Source organism: Aythya marila, assembly GCF_965140915.1.
Source record: "Aythya marila genome assembly, chromosome: 3".
In the NCBI taxonomy this organism is placed as follows: Eukaryota; Metazoa; Chordata; class Aves; order Anseriformes; family Anatidae; genus Aythya; species Aythya marila.
Genome location: NC_139044.1, coordinates 16,907,113 through 16,934,569, shown reverse-complemented (window position 1 = coordinate 16,934,569; position 27,457 = coordinate 16,907,113). Strand labels below are relative to the sequence as shown.

The 27,457-nt window shown below is 39.4% G+C and overlaps 1 protein-coding gene across 1 annotated transcript in view; it reads left to right on the top strand.

Moving 5' to 3' along the window:
• ALK (ALK receptor tyrosine kinase) overlaps positions 1-27,457 on the top strand; it is a gene marked incomplete at both ends in the record, with an annotated part of 285,134 nt that overhangs the window by 125,016 nt on the left and 132,661 nt on the right. The window contains one exon of the mRNA XM_082756089.1: positions 16,795-16,996. Coding sequence (XP_082612215.1) covers positions 16,795-16,996 — 202 coding nt within the window. The remainder of the gene's footprint in view (positions 1-16,794; positions 16,997-27,457) is intronic.

Below are 27,457 nucleotides of genomic sequence, written 5' to 3'. Positions count from 1 at the left end.
TCCAGGAGATATATTAAAATGTTCTCAAATAGTGGAATGTCAGAATTCTATCTTTTAAATATTTTCACTTCATCAACAAGTAGCTGTCTGGAAATTCTCATTTTGTCCAGTTACACACATTCTCTGTATGTGAGCTTCTTCCTTGTCTTCTCCTTGAAGTAAATGGTGTGTGCATGTGAGAAGTGGCGAGTAAAAGACGTAGTTGGTAGGCGTGGTACTTTGTTTATGACAGTACATGCCGAAAGAGGGAGAGGGAAAGCATGGAATAGCTCCTTTTATAAAAGACTGTTTTTATTTAGGCTGAAAGTAGTTAAGTAGGGTAATTTGCTAGCTGTAAAAGAATAAAGATTGGGCTAAACATACCCTTGTTTTCTCACTACATGAAGGTTTTAGTTTCAGGTGGACCTGAAACTAAAGGAGCAACAGGAGCAACAATAAGACATATACTTTTCTGTAAAATTGACATTCGCTTATAATTGAGATCCTCTTAAGTCTTTCAGCTACTATGCTGTTTTAAAGACAGAGTGATTTTGTTTTCTTCCTAATCTGTCTGAAATAATAACTGTAAAGTTGAGTAAAGCATCAGCACATAGAGAACCTATATCACTGACAGAATGGAAAGGCATGAGGCATGATTTGAATAAATAGTTATTTATTTGTGCATTTTGAAGCAGCTGGCTGGACAAGAAAGGTACTACATTAAAAGTACTGAAATTTTGAGGAACAAAAATTACCAGCTGTGAAGGTTTTAGGATGATCTGCATGAAATAAACAGCAGCTGCAGCACAGTTTCTAAATGGGTAAGTATCAACATGACAGAAACCCTCTGTCATAGGTTGCTGGAAGTCTAAAGGCCAAAATAGACATTGTCACTCTTAATTCTGTAAAATAATGATTATTCTGTATGCTATGATGTAAGTGGTGCTAGTCTTACTCATTACTTAAACTCTCTAGGACATATTAAATATTTTGATTCTTTTGAATGCTGTTGTATTTTAGAATGTTTTATGTTTCAAGTCTTTATGAACAATAATCCTTGATCAATCTCCATCTCCCCCCAACAAGGTATTATATCCTATCAATAGCAAGTTGAAGGCAAACACATAAGTGCCCTTTAGTATTTCCAGCCATAGTACCAAATTGAGTTTGCTGTATATTGCCCCTTGGTTTGAGGAGAGCAGACTGAACTGTAAAGGACCACAAAAGTTGGCTTCTATGGCTTTGTATATCATTACACCCTATTTAGAGTGTGGTTTTGGTCATATGTTGTTGATGGTTTTACTGTAATAAAAGACGTGAGCTGATTTCCACCCAGCTGTGCCAAGTTGCTATTTTCTCAAAGAGAGTGTTTTCTTGGCTTTGCATGCTGTGTGATGATGTCAAATAACTGTGAAATTCTGGTTGTGTGCCATTTCCAAATAAAGGAGGATATTCCTCCACTTGAAGGCATTATGTAGTTTATATTTGAAATCTCACAATATTTTAAAGGTGGAGTATTTTAAAGAATAGAGGAGTATATATAGCATCATTGTTAATTTGTATAGGGATCACCCTGAAAGAGTTTGTGGATTTTCATTAGTTTCATTAGTTTGCAAAATTAGTCAAATGTATGTTGTTGGCATTTGTGCAAATAATGCCTATCACGTTCACTGAACAAATATAGTACATGAAGCAGTGGTGAAAACTTTATTTACCATTATGCTTTGACTTGACCTGAGAAACCATCCTTAAAGTATCTATAGCATGCAAAAGCTTTTTTCTTACACAGAGTGCTAGACAGGGATACCAGCTAAGGGCCACAGCAAAAAGAACTGCTGGAATCAGCTGATTTTATTCTAACTTCCCATTCTCAAAGTATGAGGTCCAGTGCTCATGCTGGCCTTAATACTGTTAAATTATTATGCAAATGATAAAAATGACTGAAGATTTATGGACACGTTTTAGTGTTCAATTTGGTTTGCAGTCTGGAAGGTGCCAGTGTCTACAGAATAGCAAGAGATGGTCACTATTAGTCAGGTGTGCCACTTTTGGCTGGCATTTAAGGGTGCTTAGCTTCTAGCAGAAGCTTTAAATATCATGTATCTCAAACTCCATGAGTCCTAAAATTCCTCATCTCATCTGTCTGTCCTTGAATTCTGAATATAGCCCTGAAGAGAGGTTGCTGGTGTCACACAACTTAATGGCATTCTTTCCGTCTCCATCTGCCTGTGTTCAGAGGTCCCACTCAGATATTTTCCTACAAAAATGCCAAAAAGCGGGTGAGTAATTGCTCAGTACTGAAGGCTGCCAAAAGAAGAACTATGTTTTCCTTTAGGACAAATGTATAAAAGGAAGCCAATAAAACTGCTGAAATGGAGAAAAGCTATCAACTATATTCAGAACAAGGGTTACAGAAATGCTGAGACTTAACCAAATTGAGTGCCTTGATAGCTCGTCTCCAAAGATGGGAATGGTTTGAAAGCCTTCTCATAGTAAAGGTCTCTGCAGTGTTCCCTCCAGGATCAGTTCTACATCAGTTCTACAGTTGTAATGGACAGAAAAACAATGTTATCCCTGTTTCTTAAAATAAATAAAATAAAAAGCATTAAAACCTTGCCAGTTGGGATGAAAAATACTGCCTGCAAGAACAGTAAAAGTGCATGCTGTCAAATATGACATATATGCAGAAATACCAATGGGCATATTAGTGCCTCCGTAGCGATATGCTGTCAGCAGCGCATTTCTGCTGTGTATGACCTTGCAATATTTACCTTTATAGAGGGGGAGTACTTCAATGAAGCTTGAGTATCTCCCGTAACCTTTATGGACTCTCTGCCAACTGCTGCATAACAGTCCATAGCACGTTCACTCTGTGTAGGATTCGGGTTATTGAAAAGCAATAGCGGTAAATCCTATGTGGCTGGATGTCACAAGAAATAGAAGAACTGACTTTTTGCTCTTCACTGTTGTATAACAGCTTACATGTCCGCTGTCTGCTGCCTCTCTTAGCTTATTCCTAAGGGAGTTTATTTTCCATCCTTAAAAGAAGGCTGTCAGACTGATTTAAGACCAGAAGTGATGCTTTAAAAAAGCACACATGGGTTTACTGAACCTTGGATCATTGGACAGGTGGTGATAAGGTTTTGTCTGAAGTCAAAGAAAGCAGAATCTTGACTGGGCTTAAATATCTTATCCCTTGCCACTAGTCTTGGCAGCCTTGTGCTAGCACATCCAATTAGGAAAGGAAAACAGTATAGTCATGTAAAGAAAACTGACCTACAGGTGAAATTCAAAATGTAGGCCAATTACGTGTATGATGTAAAAGAGGATTAACAAGTAAAATCTCCATTAATTTAACTGGTGATTTACAGTGCAGGCTTTTAAATGTACCCCAGCCTCATTAAAACTAAGTCCTAAGCATCTCGCTCTAGACCACAAGTAACCTTTGTGAATTTAAAGAGAACATGGGTGGTTTGCCACAAGTACCTTAAACTCACTCTGCTCACTTCTGATTTTCATGTACACTGTATTGCATAAAATGCTGCATCAGTTTGCCCTAATGCATCAGTTTGCGAGCAGAAGTGCTTCTACTAGTGCTTCACTAGCAGGTAAGTCACCTATAGTCAGAGCAAAAAGCTGAGGGCAAGAATAGTTGTCTTAAGGTAGGTTAAACCTTGGGTTGGAAGGGACCTTAAAGATCATCTAGTTCCAACCCCCCTGCCATAGGCAGGGATGCCACCCACTGGATCAGATTGCCCAGGGCCTCATCCAACCTGGTCTTGACCACTGTCCAGGGCATCCACAGCTTCTCTGAGCAATGTGGTCTAGTGCCTCACCACCCTCTGAGTGAAGACTGTCCTCCTAACATGTAATCTAAGTCTCCCCTCTTTTAGTTTAAAACCATTCCCCTTCCCCTGTTATTATTTGCCTGGGCAAAAAATTGCTCTCCATCTTTTTTATACACACCCTTTTAAAAAAGAGAAAAGCTGCAATGAGGTCTTCCCAGAGCCTTCTTGTCATCAGGCTGACCATCCTCAGCTCTCTCAACCTTTCTTCATAAGTGAGGTGCTCCAGCCATCTTTGTGACCTTCCTCTGGACCTGCTCTAACAGATCAACATCCTTCTTGTGCTGGCAGCCCCAGACCTGTACAAAGTACTCCAAGCCTTGCAAGGCAGAGTGACTGCATCAATCTTCCCTTGTCAACTGATGCAGTCACTCCATCACAGAAGGCCACCAGACTGGTCGGCCACAATTTGCCCTTGGTGAAGCCACACAGGCTGTCTTGGATCACCTCCTTGTCTTTCATGTGCCTTGACATTGCTTCCAGGAGGATCTGTTCCATGATCTTGCCAGGCACAGAGGTGAGGCTCTCTGGTCTGTAGTTCCCTGGGTCCTCCTTTCTACCCGTTTTAAAAATGGGAGTGATGTTTCCCTTTTCTCAGTCACCAGGGATTTAACCTGACTGCCAGCATTTTTCAAATATGATGGAGAGTGGCTTTGCAACTATATTAGTGGACTTGTACCTATTCAGTTTCACCCGATGGTCTCAAACCTGCTCTTTGCTTACAGTGAGAGGGACTCTGCTCCCTCAGACCTCATCTACAGGTTCAGGGAAATGAGAGATGTGGGAAGGCTGACTGCCAATGAAGTCTGAGGCAAAGAAGTTGTTGAGTACCTCAGCCTCCTCCATGACTGTTTTTAGCAGTTCTCCCTTCTCATTTATCAGAGGGGGACACTGCCCTTGGCCTTTCTTTTCTGACCAATGTACCTATAGAATTCCTTCTTGTTATTTTTTTTGTATCACTTTCCAATCTCAGTTCCATTTGTGCCTTGGCTTTTGCAGTCCTATCCCTGCACATTCGGAGAGCATCCCTGAACTCTTCCCAGGCCACATGTCCCTGCTTCCACTGCCTGTGCATTTCCTTCTTGCACCTCAGTTTGACCAGCAGGTCCTTGTGCAACCATCTCAGTTTTCTGCCTTCCCTGCTCACTTAAGCAGGGGGATGGAGAGTTCTTGCACTCTAACAAAAACATCCTTAAAGAGCTGCCAGCTCTGTTCAGCTCCTTTGTCCCTAAACACCGTGTTCCATGGGATCTCATCCACTAGGTCTTTAAACAGCTGGAATTTCACTCTTTGGAAGTTCAGGATCCTGACTTTGCTCTTCACTAGCCGTGTTCATCGAGATTACAAATTCAGCCAGGGATGGTCACTGCAGCCTAGAATGCCTCCAGTCTTCACCGCCTTAATGAGTTCATTGGTGAGCACCAGGTCCAGTAACGCTGCTTCTCTGATTGGTTTGTCTAATACCTGGACCAGGAAGTTATCTGCAATGCCCTCAACAACTCAGGAGTCTCCTGGATTGCTTACAGCCTGCTGTGTAGCTTTTCCAGCAGACGTCTGGGTGGTTGAAGTCCCCCATGAGGATGAGTATGCAATCATGGCACTTCTTGTACTTGAAGCAAGAAGGTCTCATCGACAGTTTTCCCTCGATCAGGCAGCCTGTAGTAGACCCCACGAGGAATCATAGGGAATGATGGAACCAACTATATGGAATTACTCTGTCAGGTAGACAGCTTCTAAAGTTGAGTGCTGCTATTCTGGGCTGTGTAAAATCTACTTTCTGAGCCACATTTCTTTTCAAATTCACCCTGTCATTTAGTCATTGTTCTGTTGTCTGCAGGCTAAAACTGGAGAAGGGAGTTAGTCTTTTAATAAGACAGCAGTTCTCTCAGTCATCAGCCAACAGAAAACAAATAGAACGTCTCATTTATACTGTATCTTAGGGAAATGAAAAAGAAGGTGGACTAATGGCTACCAAACAAGACAGATACGCAAGTACCTTCTTGGCATAACTATGCCTCTACGAAATTAGAGTGGGCTAAAGGTAATTTGTTCAGGATGCCGACAGAATGATAATGGCTGTGATCTCACTGCAATTACAGAACCATGGTGGGATAGCTCAGGTGACTGGAATGCTGTCATAGAGGGCTACATGCTTTCCAGGAAAGAAGGCCAGGAAGGCCAGGTGGTGGAGTTGCTCTTTATGTGAGAGATCAACTGTAATGCATCGAGCTCTGCCTAGAGGTGGATGAAGAGCAAGTTGAGAGCTTATGGGTAAGGATTAAAGGGCAGGCTACCATGGCTGGTAATGTTGTGCTCAAGATCGATGCATTCCTATGAGCAAGAAGGCAAGCAAAACGGGCAGGAGACTTGCATGGATGAGCAAGGAGCTCCTGGCAGAATTCAAACAGAAGAAGGAAGTACACAGCATGTGGAAACAGGGACAGACCACTTGGGAAGAATATCAGGACATCATCAAAGTATGCAAGGATGCATTGAAGAAGGCCAAGGCCCGTTTGGAATTAAATCTGGCAAGAGACGTCAAGGACAAAAAGATGGGCTTCTTCAAATGTATCAATAGCAAAAGGAAGACTAGGAAAACTGTGGGCCCACTGCTGAATGGGACAGGTGCCCTGGTAAGGAAGGAGCTGCTGAATGCCTTCTTTGCTTCTGTCTTCTCTGCTAAGACCAGCCCTCAGGAATCTCAGACCCTAGAGACAAGAGCCAGAAGTCTGAAGAAAGGAGGACTTTGCTTGGGTTGAAAAGGATCAGGTTAGAGATCATCTAAACAAACTTGACACCCACAAATCCATGGGCCCCAATGGGATGCACCCATAAGTGCTGAGGGAGCTGGTGGATGCTATTGCTAGGCTACTCTCCATCATCTTTGACAGGTCATGGAGAACAGGAGAGGTGCCTGAGGGCTAGAAGAAAGCCAATGTCACTTCAGTCTTCAAACGGGGCAGGAAAGAGGGTGCAGGAAACTACAGGCCAGTCAGCCTCTCCTCCATTCCTGGAAAGATAATGCAACAGCTCATCGTGGAGGTCATCTCCAAGTACATGGAGGCCAAGAACACGATCAGGAGTAGTCAGCAAATATTGTTTCATTCTGTTTAGCTGAATTTCGTGAAAAATTTCTCTGTTGTATTTGGGTGTTGTGCTATACAAATTCATTATTTTTTTAAGATAAACTTTTGTCTTTTGAGAAGTAGAATTGATTTTAAAGGGATACTGAAGGTAGAATTAAAGCATGTGAATTGATTGGCATGCTCTGTGCAGATCCCTTGTGGCTCTGTTTGAGTTTTAGGGCAAAAGAGTTGTACAGTCTTTCATCCATAACACTCATCAAGTACTTCAACTTCTGCAGCTTGTACTCATGTGAAACCCACATTGAAGCCCCTTGAGTATTTGTTTGCAAGAAGAGTGGAGGGCTTATTTGTGTTGGAAAAAGCAATGTCATTTTTATTGCAGTCAGTTTAGTCTATTTAGAACCCAAAAGTGTAATAGGCAGTTTGCAGAATAAGTAAAGAAGAAATGGCTTCTTTTCATCAGAAATGTCATTTTGAAGCCGATCACAGTGCAGTCACACAGTAAAAATAGCAAACTGTGAAAGAAGAGACGAGGCACTGGAATTACAGTTTGTTATTGTGGGCAAAATATTTTGTTTATAGATGCATGTTCATTAAGGGTCTCCGTTGATATGACTGAAGCTCCTCTTTGTTTTCTTGTGTCTCTCAATGCTGCCAGCTGTCTGTTGGACTTTTTGGTGCACAGACTTTCTTAAGCAGTACCTACCTCACTGGCCTTCAACAAGACCTCAAAAATCCTCTTCTTCATTAAAACACACCATCTCACAATTTATCTTACTTATATTATCTTTGGATCAAGCTCATGATTCTCTGAGCACCAGAGTTATGACGCGAGCACACTACACTGACATTATGGCAGCCTTTATATTGTGAGCTTAGTCCTGGCACAGGAGACAGGAGGAGGACTATACCAAGTAGGTGTTTTACATTTTTTCTCCTGTGATTTTCTAGTTCTTCAGGGGAATAAGTCACCATACGTGCTCCTTGTTTAAGATGGTGTCTGACATTACTGAACAGTGAGTTGCTGCAGTATGCAATCTGTTCCAGGCATGTTTCAAGTACTTGTGTGTCAGAGTATTGTTAGACTTCTTAATTTTTAAGCTTTTAGCCTGCTGAGTGTAATCAAATAACCACACTCAAGAGCAAAGTGGTAAGGAGGGACAAAGCATTCACCTTCCTTTCTCAACTTCCTCTTAGCTGTTGTGCACACTGTGAAGTATTGAAAAGACATTCTGCCTCTCTGTTTTTATTGACAGAACCAGCTTCATCCTGGCTTTCCCTTTAGGTGTGTCTTTCTTGCTCATGGTGATGGAAATTTCTCCCATTTTCTAGTCTCAGAACAGAGATCTCAAAAGCAACTTGCCCTTTGCCTTTTGTCAGCAGTAAACGAGAAGATGCATGTTGGCTAATCATTTGTGCAAGGCTGAATTATTAAAACATTTTTGTCCTTCTCTAGGAAATATTTTAATTTTGGATTGAATTTTACGTTTTTAATTAACTAACTACTTTTCTCAGTTCGGTGCTTTTCAACTGGGAGTGAACACTGCTGAGTCATTTAGGAATTGGAATGTAACAGCATCTGGCTCTAGCTCCCATTACAGCAGGCAGTACCTGGAGCTTTAAGTATTTTCTTCCTTCTGACTTCTTTCTTTTGAAAAATGGGCTGTAAAATTCTTTGTGAGGAAAAACTTCTTTTATTGTTGTATATCTGAAGAAAGTAGCGTGTTGGGATTCAGCTTTCCGTATGTGCTTGTTAGAGATTATCAGAATTTAAACCGAGTAATAATAGTGGTTATTTTTCAGTTGAATGGTGTTCCTTTTGACTTCAGCTCACACGCTGTGTTCTAGGGATTCAAACAGGGGACACCTATAAAAGAGCTGCGTGAAGGTCACCTCTTGGGGACTGCTGCTCCTTTGTGTAAAACTTCAGGGTTGCTCTGAGGGAATAGGTAAATTAGTAGGGAATATTCCTGGAACTGGAGTGTGAGAAAAGGGATGACTGCTCTTTTCGAACTTCAAGTTGCATTTCTATAGCACTGCTGCAGTTCCCAAATATCGTAGTAAATACTGTTTGCTTGAAGGACGTGGTTTTATATGATTGACGTCTTTGATTTTAAGAGAAATGAAATTTGTCTGATGCTTGACTGAGAGAACAAAATTGGTCTTTATTTTGCTTGGATCAGTTCTTAGACCTTTCTCCTTATATTGCAGAAATTAAGAGTACTTGAATAGGAGTTAATCTTAAGGACCTTTGACTTGCAGATTTCTGCTCTGATACCTATTTTGGCCACATGTTGTTTTCATTTGTTTAATCTGTCTGTTTTAGCTTGTCCATTTGTGAAATGTATTACATGACCACAAAAATTACTATGAATTCATTAGAGTTTCTGAATTACTCCTGCATCCAACCAAACAAGCTCACATACCTGCTAAGCTTTAGGAGTGAAATCCTGATTCTAATTAAGCCAGTAGCAAGAACTCTAATTGACTTCAAAAGAGGTAAGATATCATCCAATTACCATAATTAGATTGTTAAGAATTGTTCAGCTCCAAATTTTGTAATAATTCAAAGGCTGTTACCTTCATGAATTTTAAGTCAGATGTAAGTTTGGCATGTTGCCAATCTTCTGGTGGTTATGTAGTCACGTTGCGTTCACGTTGCGTTCTGGAGACTATTCATATTATTACTGTTCAGCACATTTTAGAGGCTTGATGAAGCAATTAGAAAACCTGTGTAAGTAAACCTAGAAAAAGTTTTCCAGTATCTTTTCTCAGTGTCACTCAGCTAATGCCCAGTTCTTCCATGGCTTTTACCAATTGCTGAGTTCCTGCTGTGAGAGTTCTGCTTGAATAATTAATTTAGAAGCTGAGTGTAAAATGAAGAATCTGAAGCTCTGTGGGATGTTTTGTGGTACTGTGGAAGTACTCTCTCCAGTCAGCATCTCCAAAGAACATAAAACTTGATTTATTTTTTTTTCTACTGTACAGTCCCCAACAGACGTTGACTGTTAATAGTTTTTACAGTTCTAATTTAATCTGGTAGAGTATTGAACTTGTATGTGAAAGGTAATAAAATCATTTTAGTAGGAAGATGGAGTTTATGTGCAGAATAACAATCTATCAGTTTTGCAAAGGGTTGTTAAATTCCTGCTTTATAACTGTGATCAGATTAAGTCAGCCTAGCTGTGTTATGACCCTTGCTTTCCCAGAAAATAAGTTGAACTAACAAAACTATGGTCTTTGGTTATTAGGGGAGAAATCTGCTTGAATTGGCATAAGGACACTTTAATTCGTCCCAGGTGTCTGCATGTCTCCTCTGTGTGTGTTATTGGCTTGGGTGTGTTGCTAAAAATAATTTTCAAATACTGTGAACCTCCCAGTTCATTAATTGTAATACATGCCACTTCTGTAACTGATTTTTATGTCCCATCATTTAATGGGACATTATGTCCTCATTTGATGTATTTTTTTTAGTTATACTCAAGTGTGTGGTATCTGGGACACAAGAACATCCCATGCATGAAATCCTAGACCTCATGTGCAAATTGAGAAGTTTCACCTGTATGTTTGCCTCAGGAGAGCTGGTTGGCACTTTCTGGAGAACCTTCCATTGTAACTTCTCGAGCTGTCATTTCTTTGGGTTGCAGCCATCTTTGCTAGACAGCTGCTTTAGAAAGTTCAAATGATGCGTTAGGGTGCGCTGACCTCACTTAGCATCATGAAGTTATTTCACAGAACATTGCTCTGTACTGCATTTGCCCTGAAGATTGACAAGGAAGGATTTAGGAGATGAGCAGTTAACAGGTTGCATTCAAAGTTATTTGGGTGATGAATAGCTTTTGAAAGAGTTAGCAATATGACAGTAAATTTGCCCAGTTCCAAGGGCCTAATGATAGCTCTTTCTTTTAAATATCTCAGGGTTGCCTCAGCATTCATTGGAATGTTTCAGTTGTTTTCTGCATCCGTTTCAGACAAGGATATTGGGTCAAAGATTGGTATTTGTCATTGGTGTGTTTTGAGTTGTAGTCTTACCTGTCTATACCCCTTTGTTTGTAAAAATAGAATCATAGAAATAGAACTATTAAGGTTGGAAAAGACCTCCAAGATCATCTGGTCCAACCATCACCCTACGACCACTGTCACCCACTAAACCATGTCCCTGAACACCACGTCCAGGCTTTCCTTGAACATCCCCAGGGACGGTGACTCCACCACCTCCCTGGGCAACCCATTCTGATGCCTGACTGCTCTTTCTGAGAAGAAATGTCTCCTCATTGCCAACCTGAACCTCCCCATGCCATGAGGAGGTTCAATGCCATGCATTGAGGCCGTGTTTGGACAGGTGTTTTATTGATAGTGTGTCTGTATATGTATGTGGTGCATTAGCAACATTTTACTTTTTTTTTTTTTTTTACATATATCTCACGTTACTTTATTAGTCCTGACCAGTGCAACTTGAAGGTGTCTCATCACCTTCTGAAAAACATCTTGCTACAAAGCTGATCAACCATCCTTCTTCCCTTTTGGTGATATGAATGTTAGAAAGTTGCAAAAAAAGCTTCCAAAGTATCAACCAACCTTTTTTTTTTTTTTTGAAAGATATATTAATTTGTCTTGCAATATTCCTTTTATGTCCATTGTGATAATTTCCTGTTGTGTGAGTCAGTGCAGCCAGGCAGCAGGAGCAGCCACAGACTGGTGGCTAAAATGCCAAGCATAGATGATTCTTGTTACCTCACCAACCAGGGGATCCCCAACACAACACCTGAGCAGAGGCACACAAGTGGGGATGCAGGAACTGCTAAGCAGGGTCCATGCCAGGAGATCACCGACCTGCTGGTTTCTCCTGTTTTTATCGAGGGTTCACGTAGGTGCAGTTATTACCACCATGCCGTGATCCTCACGGTGCTTTTTTGATCTTCTCTATACCAAGGCTGGGAGCTCAAGCACGTGTGACAGGGCACCTCTGAGTCCACCAAACACCTGTGTTACCTATTTACAGATGTGCTACTTGCCTAACAGCCAGAGCACAAACAGCAGCAGGCATCATTTATATTTTTCTATATTTGTACTCCCCAGACGCATTCCCAGATGCAAGATCACTTGAGCATATTTACAGTCCTCCTTGTCAGTCTTCTGTTCTCATCCCATCCTTCTCACCAACCTTCCATTTTTAACCCATTCCTCCCAACACCCGTCCTTAAGTGTAGATACATTTTAATTTGTATTTGTCTGAAGTGACAGCAAATTGCCAGAGACTTTATCAGATGCAACATGTTGAGGATAAGGAAAACTTGCTTTATGACTGCAAATATTAAAAAGTTAGGAATAAAATATTATTAGGAGATGAGTACTGTTGGTAAATTTCTTCTACAGCTTGTGAGGGTTTAGGGAGAATGTGGAAAATAAAGTATTTGACATTTGGACCAGTAGTTTCTGAAACAACACAAAGCAATATCGGGTAGTAAGGTTTATGTCATATAGTTCAAATACAGATATATTTGATGCAAAAGGCTGAATGCTGTTCCCTCTGCAATTTCTTGGTACCGTGTGATCATGACGAATGAGCTCATGAGCCAGGGAACGCTAAGTGGCTGGGTCTGTGGCTGTGTATCTAGTTATCTAGTTAATTTGTGATTATTTTAACTGCATCTCTTCAATAGCAGCACTGCACTGTGCAGCCAGAGTCCAATTTAAAACCTGTAATGGAAGAATCCTGAAATGACTCATTGGTGAGCATCTTCTGGAAATGAATAGGCCATTCGGAGTCCTGATTTTAGCAATTATAAGGTCCATGCTGTGCCATACACTGTCAAATACAGGTCCTGTCAACATACCCATGTTGATCAGTTGGGAAGAAACAGAAAGATAAGAGCTGGATTTTGTGCTGTGGCATCCTGTGTTTAACCACTCTTTAATGTGAGCAGTAGAACGTGACACTGTGTGGTGTCATGCACCATGCCGTGCACCATGAAGTGCCTTCATGTCATGCACCACGAAATGGCCTTTCATTTCAGCTTATATTCCCTGATAACAAAAAATACCCTGATATATTTTTTATATATATATATATTATATATATATGTTATATATATATATGTTTTATATATATATGTATGTTATATATGTATATGTTATATATATATAAAATATACCCTGATGATAAAATAGCAGCAGAAGTTTGTTTGAAACCACGGTGCTTTTTCTAGCTATTCATCCAGGAAGATCCCAAGAGCCTTGTTAGAGTCGTGAGCTAATAAGAGAAAATAAGTGTAAAGAAATTATAGTTGGAATCTTCTGGTCTTAAGGATCTACACAGAGATCTCAGAGCTTGCCGCACAGTTTCCCTTCCATCAGGGGGAAATACAAAATGAATAATCAAGTGACCACACACTGTCCAATTTTGCCAGAAAGTTGGGATGAAACAGAATATTCTTCTCTCTCTCGGTGCGGATAGGGAATCGATGTCCGTATGTACTTTTAGCTCTTTCTAAGTAGCTTTCTGTAGTCTGATCCTGGAAGTTGTGCTTGTATTGATCCCGTGGGAGGCTGTCGCGTGGAGCAGAGGCAAGCAGTGACTGAAAGACTGTGTCTGTGAGGGAAGGGATGAGTATGAGGATGTGTGTTCAAAATATATCATTTCTCTCTTCAGACACTTTAATTTTCCTTTGTGGGTTTCACACCATTGATTCCACTAGCATAAGTCCTGCCAACTGTGATGAGACAGGACTTGGGCCTCTGTCAGCCATTTGTTGTGTTTGTGTGTGAGCATGTTTGTGTATGTGGTTGCCTGACAGACACGTTGCATGTGCATCAGAGAGAGGAAATTCATAAAATTGCCTTGGTCTGAATTGGTGTTTTGAGTCTACTGCATATATGCTAAAGAATTTGTGTGATGTTAGCACATACTACATGTGTCAGGTTTAGTTACTACAGGAAATCACCGGTTTGCTGAGTAATAAGTAGATCCTGTAGCTTGTGAGGAGGAATCTTCAAATTATCTTTGGTAACAAAACTTGTGCTTTTTCTCTGTTTCTTATCAAGTACCTCTCATTTTAACTTTGAGAACAGCCCCGGTTAATACCAGAGCCAGATGCAGCTCTGATACTTTCCTTGGCATTTATGAATTAGGCCAGTGGTAAGAGCAAAAAGAGAGCACCAGAGCACACAGTATTGCCACCCGTGAAACGTCTGAACTTTCAAAAGCAGGAGCAAAGTTATATTTATGCTCTTTCTCTCTCTGCCTCCACAGAAGTATAAACCTAGATTTCTAACAAGACTGTGTACCACTGGTGAGGGCAATACTGCATAACAGCTACATCCTTTGGAGTGATTTTCTAAGCCTCGTTTCAAAGCAGTGTGTTGTGGGTCTGTTCCTAACGTGCTGTCCAAGTGTGGCTGGGTAGCCTCCACCGTGGCAAATTTGTTTTCCTTTTAGCGATGTAATTTAACAGGTAGAGCTGTCCTTGTGATGATTAATAAGCCACATTTGCCCAGAGTGAGCCCTGTAAATAAAAGTAGCCAAACCAAAGGGGGTTAGGAACTAACACATTTGCTCTAGCAGCTAGCCATGTTTTCCACTAGGTCTCACTGAGGTTTCAAATCTTTCCCCAGGTGAGGGTGTAAAAAAGCATACACTTCTTTATTCAGAACCACTACAGGAAAAAAAGAAAAAAAAAAGGGGAACGTGAGCTTTCTTTTTGTTTCTTTGTTGTATTAGAAATCTCACTCCCTGTTGCAAGGCAGTAAGATGAGAAAATGGCTCTCGCACCTGCCAAGCTACCATCAGCAATTATTGCAATATTAGCGGGTTTCTGCCACCAGCCGAAGTCTCTTTGCTCCCTTTCATGTCAGAGATTTCAGTGTTCTTGTGGGGATGGTACAATTAAAACCACAAGATTTAGTGCTCTAATTCTCTTTTGTTTGCAACAAAAGGGAGAGACGTGGAAGTATGATATATAAGGCTGAGTTTCTGTTTTTGTTTTACTGACCAGCAAAAATAGTGTGTATATGAAACTGTAACAATGACAGAGTTTGTTTAAATTCATCAAGCCATTCCTTTAATAGCTGGATTAAAGGCTACCATTTCAATTAAAAGAATCTTGCTAATAAAAAAGTGTAGCACCTACATTTCACTCATCTCTGTTTACAAACCTTGACGCCTGAGAAGGCTGTACTTTATGTATTCCTGTCTATTTATTTCAGTACAAATATTTTCTAGTTTTAGATATGTCATTAATGTGACGCAATGCCAAGGACACTGTTTTTTGACAAGTTTGTCAAAAATGCTCCCTATGATAAGTGTGGGAGGGAAGTATGGGGGTTGACAGGAATCCGTGTTTCATTCTGGATCTTCGTCTTATACCTCTATGGGACCTGAGGTAAATTAATAACTCAGATTTTTTCAGAGGGGACATCTGTGACCATGGGTGCAGTTCCCCTGTTGTAAACTGGCATCTGGCAGTGAGCTACTAAAATCTGAGCTCATCACCCTCAGTTCAGTGGAAATGGGAAATTCTGAAGGGCAACTCACCAGGTCCATTTTAGGATGAGATGAACTGTCATGGGAGCTGAGAATGTCTGTTTTGCAAAAGCATTTTGTGATCCACAGCTTAGACACCAAGGTGAAGGTGAGAAGGATCCACTCACGGCTCCACAGGGTTTCTTAGACATTCTGGGCAGCAGCAGAGACTTGGGTTATACCTGCTCAGCCACTTTGAAAATGATTCCTTTGAAGTTTCAACCTCAGTATTTAAAAAACAAAACAAAAACAAACAAACAAACAAATTGCTGCTCCTGTTAAAATTCATGCTTACTTAAAAACAGATTACAGCCTCTTGGGCCTCAGTTTCTCCCTTTGTGAAATTAAACTGTTGATAAGATCTGTATATTTTAAGTAGTAACAGACAGGCTTTTTTAATGGGTGCTGCAGGAAGTGAAATCCTCTTTAATGATAATCTGATCAGTCTTGCTAGAATCCGTGGAATTTTTTTTTTTTTTTCTTGCTTTAAGGGTCGGTCCCTTTCATTTACCTAGCTGACTTTTCACTTACCTGGCTAAACATCCCAGTGTGCTGGCTCTGTGGGAAAATTGGTAAACTGGTCATCTGCCAAAGGGGAGTAATTTGACTTACCTGAAATGAACAACAGAGTAATGAAAATGCATTGCCTTTGTCCAACAGGATAAGCCTCAAATTGTACTGAAATAGAATTATGCTAGGGGAGTCAACATGCTGGATAATAATGAAGTTTAATGTGGATTAGCTGCATATAAAATGGATGTGTTAGAATGAATTGCTGAAGAAATAAAATGATGTCAGGCTTTTATGCTGACTCTTATGGCTTAAGAATGCTGCTCTCTTCTGTTTATAGGAGATCAAAGCTAGAGCTATTGAGCGTGTTCTTTATTTGGCTGAGAAAAACAGATACAAAGATTTAATAAATACTTGACCTGTCAAATCAGGATGCCACTGGACCAAGGCCATAATATTTGGCTCTGGACCACACCTGAGAAGTTGCAGAGATGGGAATAAAGTCCAGGAAGTAATAGTACATTAAAACAAGAATCCAGACTTCTTTAATGGCTTGCCTGGGCTTAAATTTGGAAATCCCTTGGTTGACTGATTGATTTTTATAGTTGCTGTTCCTTGTTTTTCCCTCCAGTAATATTTGTAGCTTTTTTCACTTTGTGCCTTTTCTTCTGGTAGTTAAATCTAGGGAGTTTCCAAACTAGGTGGCAACAATAATCTTAGAATGAGTGGGAAGTACAGAAGGGCTGCTGAGTGAGTTGTGGCCTAAAAATGACAAGTATTAATCCGTATGCTGAGACTTTTTTGTATAATTTGTTTTTTCCTTAAAGATTTCCTGTTACTTCATCTGTCCTAGGTTCATTCCTGTTCCTCAATGAATCCAGGAGTCCAAGCCCTGTCATCCTGAGCCCTTGGCTGAGAAGCAGCAACAACCAATGCATAGTTCAAGTGGCTGTTTATAATTTTTTCCAGCAACATGGAGAATATATTGCTCGGGTCCTTCCCATTGATGAAAGCAGCAGTGAAATCTTGTCAGTGCAGAATCCAGAGAAACATGGGTAAGTCTCATCCTCTCACTTGACTCATAACTTGATCGAGAAGAAGCACAGTTGCACAGCAATACAACCACAAGCAGGACACCACACTGAGTAGATGCATGGGTCTCAGTTATTGTAGAAGCTGGTGATTGCTTATTTGATTATTTAAAGCATCAGCAAACTACTGGATCCGTGGAACAGTGAGTCTCTAAGTCGACATCACCTTTATTCTCAGTGCTTGCAAATACTAATTTGCTCTGATTCCTTTTTACTTCTTCCTTACCCAAGTGTACTTTTGGGGCTGGAATATTACCGAGTCTTTAGAGTTCTGTGCATCTGCATGAGTTCTAAGTTTTGTCTTGCATTTGTATTTTTTAAATGGAGTCTCTTGTCACTAAAGCAGTTCAGAGCTACTGCCAGTGGAGGAAAGCTTTTCATCTTTAAAGGGTGAAACTGTGTGAAATGTTTTATCCTCTTGGCACAATTAATCTTACTTGTTGATGATGTTTTAATTTGCCAGAATTCCCATGTTAGTTAGACTTTAACATTCCCATGTTAGTTCAGACTTTAGTTAGTGGCAAAACAGTAGGAGCCATAGCTGAACATAGTACATATTTTTAAACACTAGAGTAGGGGAGTGCTTCAGAACTGAATTTGGATTTATATGAGGCTAATGTTGTCCCTGTTGTATGTACTGATTTTTTTATTATTATTATTTTGTGTTTTGTTTTTGTTTTCTGTCACAGAATGTGTATTAAGAAGCATAATTTTTACTGAGAGCTCCAAATGGTTTTTGTTTTGATGTGATAGATTTGAGAGTTTCTAATAGCAAGTCCTACTGGCTTGTGCTTGAAATAAGATGTGATTATCTGATTACTATCTATAGCAAATTCTATATTTTCCAGCAGCAAAAGAAGAATCTGCAGTTAAAATGCTGACAGGTGATGACCTAAGTCATAGAAACAGTTTGAATAGAAGTAATTTTCATATAACACATGGCCTATAAATGTGAGCAGGAGAGCTTGTGTATGGAACTAAATTGTACTTAGTTCCAGCAATATCATCCAAATTGTAAATTACTGTTGACGTCTGGGGAAAGGTAATTAGGGGAGCTGCAGCAGCTGTCTTTTTCCTTAGCTCTTTGAAAATGCTGTGCTGTATGTCACAGCTAATAACAGTGCTTTGTGCAAAGTTCCTCCTGCATTGGCAATGCCATTGCTCCTTGGCATTTGCAGGGAATACTGCTGAGCGTAAAGTGCTTTGCTCTGCTGCATGGAGGAGCTCTAGCTCACATCTGGAGCACAGGCAAGTGCCAAACGTAAGGAGCCCTGAAGGGAAGAGAAAGATCACTGACTACAATAACAAATGCACACTTTTGCCATCTGCTGGAGACAATACAGGCTATGCAGCTGTGCACTGCAGATGGCAGAAAGAGATTGTCGCCACAGAAAAGGTTGTCTATGCCTTTAGAGAAGGTGGGTTTGGTTAGAGCTTGCCTGTCCCATTCACTTAGAAACCTACAGCTTGCAACACAACAACGTTTCCATGGCACATAGTGTAGTAAGGACATGCCTGGGGCTTTCACCATTCTGTATTGTTGAATCCTTGGTAGCCTGCACTATTAAAATTCTCTGGTTAGTTCATTTATTCCCCTCATCACTGTGAAAGGCAGTAGCTCTTACCCAGCTCAGCAAGGAAGAAAGTCTCTGGTATTGTGCCCACGGAAAGGTTAACAAAATGACAGTTAAGTTCCTACCCACCAGACTGCAGCCACAGATGGCAGGCTAACAGTTTGTTATTACTTGTTATTATTTTTTGACCTTAATTCCAGAACTGATAAGTGCTCCTGTGCCCTTTAGTTGGAGGAATTAGATTAGATGATCTAAGCTCTGATAATAAAACATGCAAATCTTACTTTTGTAAAAATCTTTTCTTTAAGTAGGAAGCAAGAACAGCTGATCAGAAGTTAAGAATAATACAATAAACTTCTTAAATCAATTAGTAATCCTATAGTTTACTCTTTTTAATACTATGTGTTAGAACATGAAAAAAAAATGGTGCTGTTTTGTGATAAATTCTTTGACAAAATTCTGTAAGCTCTGAGTGGAAGATAGCTGATAAGCCTGTGCTAGAAATGAAAACACCTTGAAGTTTTACAGGTGACACTTCTTTGATTCAATGCACTTTACACACTGTTTTGCAAATAAGAGCTGGAAGGTATGTGTGGTTGTGAGTCCATACCATTCCTGAAAATCAGGCTTACAGCAGGAAAAGCATGTTTTATCGAAACAACTGCAGTTGAGGGGTGCAGTAAATTAATTCCAGGGTGGATTTTATCATATCTTGAACTATGCACTGTGTCAGTATCTTTTTTCCCCCCTTTTTTTTAAACCTCATAACCTGAATTACACATATTAATATCTTACAAGGTCTTCACACTTATGTATATTTACAAGAGGAAAAAAGTAGATGCTATCAGGTAGTTCTATTTCATTTGGCATGAAACCAGCCAAGCAAGGGTTTTGGTTGGCAACATATTGAACCAGTCTTAAGCAGAATATCTATAAAGCCTTGAAACTTTATTAGGAAAATAGAAACAGCATAGCACCAAGTATTTATTTGTTACCAGGGTTCAATCATCCTGTCCTTGTGAGCAGAATACACATTTTTGTTGCAATGGATAAAGAGCTAGCGATGTTCTTTTTGCTCTTATGGTCTCACTTGTTCTGAAAAAAATAGCCCAAGCCTGTGGACTCAGTGGTACAAATTCCATCATGAAGCCTAGACGGTACAGAAATAGTTATTTAGAGGATGCATATTTGTTTTATTTTGTTACTTGACATATTTCACTACACATGCTTTATTTTGCTTAGATAATTTTGCAAGATAATTTAGATATTTTGCAAGATAATTTAAGATGTGTTACATAGTACTAGGATAGGGCAGATGGAACAGACACCAGGAAGAATATGTCAGAAGTGTTACCAGCAAGTGGTTCCCGAGTGATGAAACAGCAGAGGTTGGCAAAGGGATTCTTGTTTTGTATTATCCAGAAATTTTGCTAAATAACTTTTCTACATAATATTTGTAACAATCCTCACTACTCAAAAGATAATTATTCCCGTGTTTATCAATTCAACAGAATTATGTGCCATTCTTCTTCTTGTTGTTATTATTATTATTATTATTTGTTAGCAAAAAAGTCTTACTCTGTATTTAATCTTACTGGTTTTGGAATACTTTTGGTTAGGCCTTTACTAATTTAGTTCCTAAGCAATCTGTAGGACTACTCTATGGGGAACAACACATTGCTATATTCTGTTAGAATTAGATTTGTTGCACAATAGAGTTTCTAGATGATCTAACTTTGTGGATCTGTTTTTGATATGGGTAGCCTTCCTTAAAGTTCTGTTGTGTTTTACAAGCACATGCAACTGATACAGGGAGGGAATCCATGTACTGCTGTCAATCCATTGTATTGGCAAAAAATTGTTATAATTCCTGCCATGGAGCATAGCAGTTTCTGATTTATCCCAAATGTCACTAGATGTTGTTACTGTCTTTTTGCTGATTTTCTGCTCCCAGGGTGCTCTCTACAATCCTTTCTTGTTGCTATTTAATTGCATTTTTTGTGCTACTGTAGTTGAGGAGACTGCAAGTATGTGTACATAGCATATGAGTTATTTAGAAAAGCAGAGTTACTGCCACAATTGGAATGTTGGCTTGGAGTGTCTCAGAGCTTGTCAGGCTGTCCCCATGGCCAATGATTTCATTTCACCTGTTAATTATTTTCCTATCTGTTAAATTTGCAATTATAAGGCTAGTAAGCTTATAAATGTGTTTAATGGAATGATGAAAATACAAAGGAAATCTTTTCAACAAGGTCAGAGTTTGTAATGCAGGACTGATTTTTATTTCTTTTGATCTGTGTATTGCAGATAAACTAGAGCTGGACAGGGACAAAAATAGCATCATACATTTTAATTACCATTATTATTTTACATTTCTTCTGGCACTATTAATGGTAAGTTGCAGTATTATATACTGTATATATATACTGAAAGAATCGAGTATATTATATACTGTATATCAAACAAAACTTTTTAGTAAGTACGTAGCAAATGACTACATAACTCCAATTTGGTCTTTCATTAGAGAAAATTATTACTAATCCCATAATCAAGTTTTTGGTTTTGGTTTTGTTTTCCAAAATATTAGGTAAAAAGTAGATCTTAATACGGTTCATATGACTGAAGGTAATCTAGGCCTCCCTGAAGAGTGGAGGCAGTGCAGATCCTCGGATCAGCAACCTAATCATAAATACCAGGAGGTCAGACTTGTTCAGACATAGATTCAAAAGATAAGACCTGAGCTGCTGGACTGAGTTCACTTCTTGCATCTGTCCTGCGTTTCCTGAATGACCTGGGCACATTACCTATATCTCTCTGAAAAACTTCTGGAAGGGAAAAAAAAGGTATAAAAATATATATATTTGGGGTGCTACATATGAGCACTTAAACTCCTGACTTAGAATTCTGTGCAACTAAAATGTGCTGCAAATTTTTGGAGATATATTTTGATGCCTAAAAAAAAGAGTTTAAATCATTCAGTCCAAACTATACATTTGAGAAATCAGTTAATCCAGAAAATAATCTGGATTTATGGATTCATTAGAAATTAAACTCTCCAGTCTTGGTGACCAGGCACCACTAATCCTTACTTTAAGAGAGGAGCCTTCAACGGTTCTAGACAGAAAATGGTCAGTTAAGGTTTTCCTGTGCTGTTATCTTCTAGCCAACTGTTAGCCCCTTTCAGGCTGGCAAATAAAATGCAAAGAAAAAAAATACAATTTTTGTAACTCTTTCCTTCCCCTTCCCTTTTCAAAATGTACCATCCTTAATACCTTTGAGGAATCAGACCTTTTCAGAACAGATGCTTGTTTTGGGAAACAAGTTTTTCTTCTTCACTTAACAAAAACTTGATTCTTTCAGTATCTCAACTCTAGCTCTGAAGAAAGCTTTCACTCTGTTGATTATGGTATCCTGAGGAGTTAATCTCTAGTTCATTTTCAGTAGATGAGGAGATTCATATCAAAGCCCTTCAGAATGTGTAAGGTTGAATGCTTCAAAGCTTTATGAAACAGTATGAACCTGATCTACAGTTGTCTTCAGATGCAGAAATACTGTTTCCCCATTCCACGTGAGCACTAGATTATGCAGATTAAATTGTCACTTTAGCATTGGAGGAAGGTACATGTCCATATATTTCTCCTTCAAGCTTCTTAGTGGTTTTGCTGCTGAAAAAGTGCTTTATTATTTCTCGAGATGAACCTGGTTCTTTTCTCTTAGATTTTGTGCAGAATTATTAAACTTCTGAGTGTGCCTTCCTTTTGCATGTCAGCTCAAGTACAACAAAGCAGTACCTTCAAACTGCTCCAGAGGGATTTATTGTATTGTCAGTTGAGATTGGACTGTAGCAGTATGTTTCACAGCTTGCTGTCAGACATGTATGTGGAAGCAAAGCGTTTATTACCAAGAAAGATATATTAATATTGTCAGAAAGTGAATTTTGAATGGTATTCAGTACTGTGGTATATTGTGTAGTGAAGCAGCAATATTATGAGACATCTTGAACCAACCAAAAAACACCAAAGTTCAATTACCAGCTATTGCTTATATTTTTTAGCAGTTGATTACAGTCCCAATCAAACAGATCAGAAATCAGCTTGGGGCAATGGTGCTGGAGAGAGTGGGGGAAAATTGCAATTATTAGTAACAGTTATCAGGCAGTTTTTAAGTGGCAAAGCTGTCTTGTATTGATGTTGGGTAGGTCTAAATGCAAGTGGAAAGCCAAGTCTATGCAGCTTCTTTCCCGTTACAATTACAGAAAGAGAGGAAAAAAAAATAAAAATAAATAAAAAAAAATAAAATAAAAGCAATTTTAAGTTAAAATAAAAGTAGAAAATAAGGAAAAAAAAATGTCCAACAAATTCCATCCTACTACCAGGGCAGATTACAGTTTGGCAGGGCAGATTGTGTAGAGAATGGAAGATTAGAGGAAAAACGCGCTTATTCTTTAAGGTAAGAATTCAGTTTTATGGATGTATAGTGAAGCACCTTTCTCTGCTGCCTTTCACATACTGCTGAGCACACTATAACAAAGGAGGGCTGAGGTGATGAGCTAGAATGCCCAATGTGCCTTGTACAAGGAGTCCCTGTGGCTTCCCAAATAATTGCAACACTTCTTGGTGACCTAGTCCCAGTCTCTGGGAGCTGCTTCTGTGCTTGAAAGCTGAGACTGTCACATCTGGCCTCATAGAAATGACACCAAACTGGGCATGGTACCAGAGATGGAGCACCCTTGGAAGTGGCTTTTTTGTATATTTGTTCTTTTGAACCCAAATGGGCTTTAATAAAAATAATTTCTTACGTGGCTGAAACAATTTCTTCAGACCAATCTGAACAATGTAATCCTACTTTATACCATCCAAATCCTAAGCACAAAAATTTGTCTTTGTAAACTTTTATGTTGTGTCTTCAGAATTATTTGCAGGCTATTCTTTAGTGGTTGTCATGCTATTCTCAATTTCCGAAGTCTATTTTTTACCCTTGCTTTTGGTTTCTCTCATACATTTAACTTGTTTGACTTGTTTTATAGATCTTCTGTTTTCCTCTCTACCTGAGGCTTCTGCTTCAATTTTTAGAAGTCATCCTGAATGAATCTTTACAGCCCCGTATTGCCACTAGCCTGTGTTGCACTTCATATCTGTGTAGACAAGCCAGGATGAATTTCAGTTTCATAAAACCTGAACAAACAAACAATCTACCACATACACACACACCACCCAAGCTTCCTGTCCCCAGGCATGCACATGCACACTGAAGTTGTCCTGTTGTCTTTTCTATTCATGGTTTAGGTGTCCCTTCTGCCATACAGAATTGTAAGCTCTTTCTTAGGTTCCTTTGCTATGTATATAAGTATGCTTTCGTCACAGTCAAAATGCTTCCAACATTTGTTTCTGGGGGCTAGGCAACATGCCTCATTAATATCGCCAGCCTTGTTTCTAGTTATTTTCTGTTCCCTTCTAGCCAAGTTCTCTGTCATTCTGCTCTTGGCAAAGTTTTATAACTAGCCTGCAGTATAATTTCTTTTTGTATTTCCTGCTTATTTTTTACCTTTAAAAAAAACTTCCTTGCTCTGTGCAATCTCCTCTACAGCTGTCCCACCATACCCTGTGGTTTTGTGCAGTCGCCTTGGGGCTTTCCTTGCTAATTCTTAAGAATCTCCTTAATATCCAAGGCAAATATACCCTGCTATATTAGGTGCTATATAAAATTTTCAAGGTACTATACCTCCCTTCAAATTCAGAGAGAAATGATTAACCAGGTGCCGATAATAATGATAGGACAAGGGGTGGTAATGGTTTTATACTAAAAGAGGGGAGACTTAGATTAGATACTAGGAGGGAATTCTTCACTCAGGAGGTGAGCCAGGTTGCCCAGAGAAGTTGTGGAGGTGTTCATCCCTGGAGGTGTTCAAGACCAGGTTGGATGAGGCCCTGGGCAACCTGATCCAGTGGGTGGCATCCCTACCCATGGCAGGGGGTTGGAACTAGATGATCTTTGAGGTCCCTTCCAACCCAAGTCATTCTGTGATACTATGATACTTGCAAGATTTGAAACTCTTATTTCTGACCTGTCTATATACTGAGAGTATTAGTGTAGCACTAATGCAGTTGATTGTGCATTCTCACCTGTATTCTCAGATCTTTTACTCTTATCTTAGTTGTGCTTCATGACTTACACAATAGGGTTAGAGTCCAGTAGGGCAACTTCACACCCTCATTTTAAAGAACATTATTTGTATTTATGCCTAACCAAAAATCTTGACAATTGTTCTCAATTGCCAATAAATCAAGTGTTTCCCACTCAAGAAGGAGGGAGAACTCTGATCAACTTGGACAATAACTTACAGTTTGCATCTGTACATTAAAGAAAAATCAGAGATTTATTCAACGGAAATTAGCAAGTTAATTCTCAATAAATTCCCAAGTGGAAAACTGAAGGAAGGAAATGAAGGCTAAAAACCTACTTAGATTCTGATGCTTGCTGCAGCTGCAAAGGAGGAGACTTGGGATTCTTTTCAGGGATCTGGGAAAGTACAGAGCAGGCCTTCTTTCTGCAGGAATACAGTGATGATTGTGGTATTTGACACCACTGTGAAGCACTTTGCAGAGCTTTTAATTTAAATCTCGTGTACTGTATTTGTTAACTAGTAATTCTAATACCTGAAAGCATTTTCCTGATGTCTTTCTGTCAAATAGCTACCTCTGTTTTCTTTTCAGTTTCCTCATTTTCTGTGGTGCAGATCTGGTACAGTAGGAATGATATTTCTATACCAAAATACCGGTTGTCTGAAGGGCTCTTCTGTACTGGCAATAACAAACCGTTAGTGTCAGTGACTAGTCTGGCAAAAACAGGGTTTTGGGTTGACACCAACACCAAAGGCATAATTTTCAGAGAGGGTTGTCAGATCTGCTTTGCACACTGCTATGTACAATGGAGTTCTTGACTTCTGCACTGTGCCAGAAGGTTTTTCCACACACTGTGCTGGATAATACTTGTTCTTAAGAGAAATCAATATAGTGAAGACATGAATGTTCGTGGCTTGCACAGTAGCGTTTTCAGGTATCTTGTACAGAAACGAATAGTATTCCCCTTCACATTTGGAAGTACTTGCCTTCTCACTACCTTTTTGCAAGGTTGTGTTCATCTGTTTTTTTATTTTTTTTTATGAACATTGAGTTCTCTGAGTCAATGAGTACAGTTGCCAGCTCTTTGTAGAAGTCAGCCAATAACCTTATGATATTTGTTGCCTCCTATACCAGGCTGACTAAATATGATTTTCTATTGGAAATAGCAGCAGTGAAGTTTGTTTACTGAATGTAAGTGGAGATTTTTCTGATCATCCCTTGCTTGGTTTGCCAATCGTGCTGATGGCTTGAGGCCACAAAGATGCATAATAAAGTTCCTTTTGACAAGACAAACCTCTTCTAATGTGGGACTTGAACCAGCAGCACCATCTGCCATCCTTGATGAACTTTGCATGAGGATAAGGCTGCAGACATTCAGCACAAGGCTAAATCTTTCATGAGGCAATGAAGTTTTTATGACTTTGCTTCATCTAGAGAGGAATACCAATACCTAAATGGGATTTACAGAAAAGCTGGGGAGGGACTCTTTATCAGGGAGTGTGGTGATAGAACCAGGCGTAACGGCTTTCAACTAAAAGAAGGTAGATTTAGATTAAATAAGGAAGAAATTTACTCAGAGGGTGGTGAGGCACTGGACCAGGTTGCATAAAGAAGCTGTGGATGCCCCATCCCTGGAACTGTTTAAATTCAGGTTGGATGGGGCTTTGATCATCCTGGTCTACTGGAAGATGTCCCTGCCCATGGCAGGGGTTGGAATTAAATGATCTTTAAGGTCCCCTCCAAACCCAAGCAGTAGAGTAAGTGAGACAAATTCAGCTGTCTCTCGTATTCAGATCACTGAGCAGTTTTTATGATCCCTTTATAATAGAATAAAATTATACTAAGGGGAAGATTTTTATAAAAATATTTACATTAAAATACTTTTTAATAAAGAAGCTAAATGATTTAATTTTATTTAGCAGAAGAAAAAAAATAAAATGTGAAACAACTATTATCGTCTGCAGAGTTCTTGCTCAGATATGTTAAGATAGCTTTAGTTAGAAGATTGCTATTGGTATGATAAGTGCAGTGGATGACCTGAGTATTGGAGGATGTCAAATGTTTTAACAATGTCTAGCTAAATATACTACCATACCAGAAAATAAAAGCATGAAAGGATCCATTTGGATATTGTTTTAGCTTGAAAGGAGACACTGTTTTTAAATCTAGCAACTGTTTCTTGTATCTTGTATCCCTACTCCTTTCCTTTCAAAGTGCCTGGGTTTCAGGAGGCTCTGTTGTGGGAAGGGTGTGCTAATGCTTCTGACAATGAAGATCCATATCAAAACCACGATGACTGTAATTTGTTATTATTTAATGCTAGGTGAGCTATTCAAGTACTCATTTCTTAGTGGTCAGTAGATAACATCTGACACAAGTACAAAAATTGATTCCTTCTCCCTCTCCCTTTCTCTTCCTTTATCCTATCCTTACCCCTTTCTTATTTTTGTTGTAAAAGCCAGTTGTCTGGGAACTTGGCTGTCTTTTTCATTCCTGTAGGCAATTTCTCCAGGTCAAGGCTGGGTCATGTATCTGGCCTGTTTGAAAGAGAATTGACTCTGCTCTTGCTACTTCTGTTTTAGATAGGGGATTCTGCTTGACAGTATCAAGGCAGTGGCAGTTGAACAGTACCTCTTAAAACAGTCTCTCTCAAACACACTGAGAGATACAATCAACTTAAGCGTTTATCAACAGAGCACTGACAATTTTTAAATGTTTTTTTTTAATAA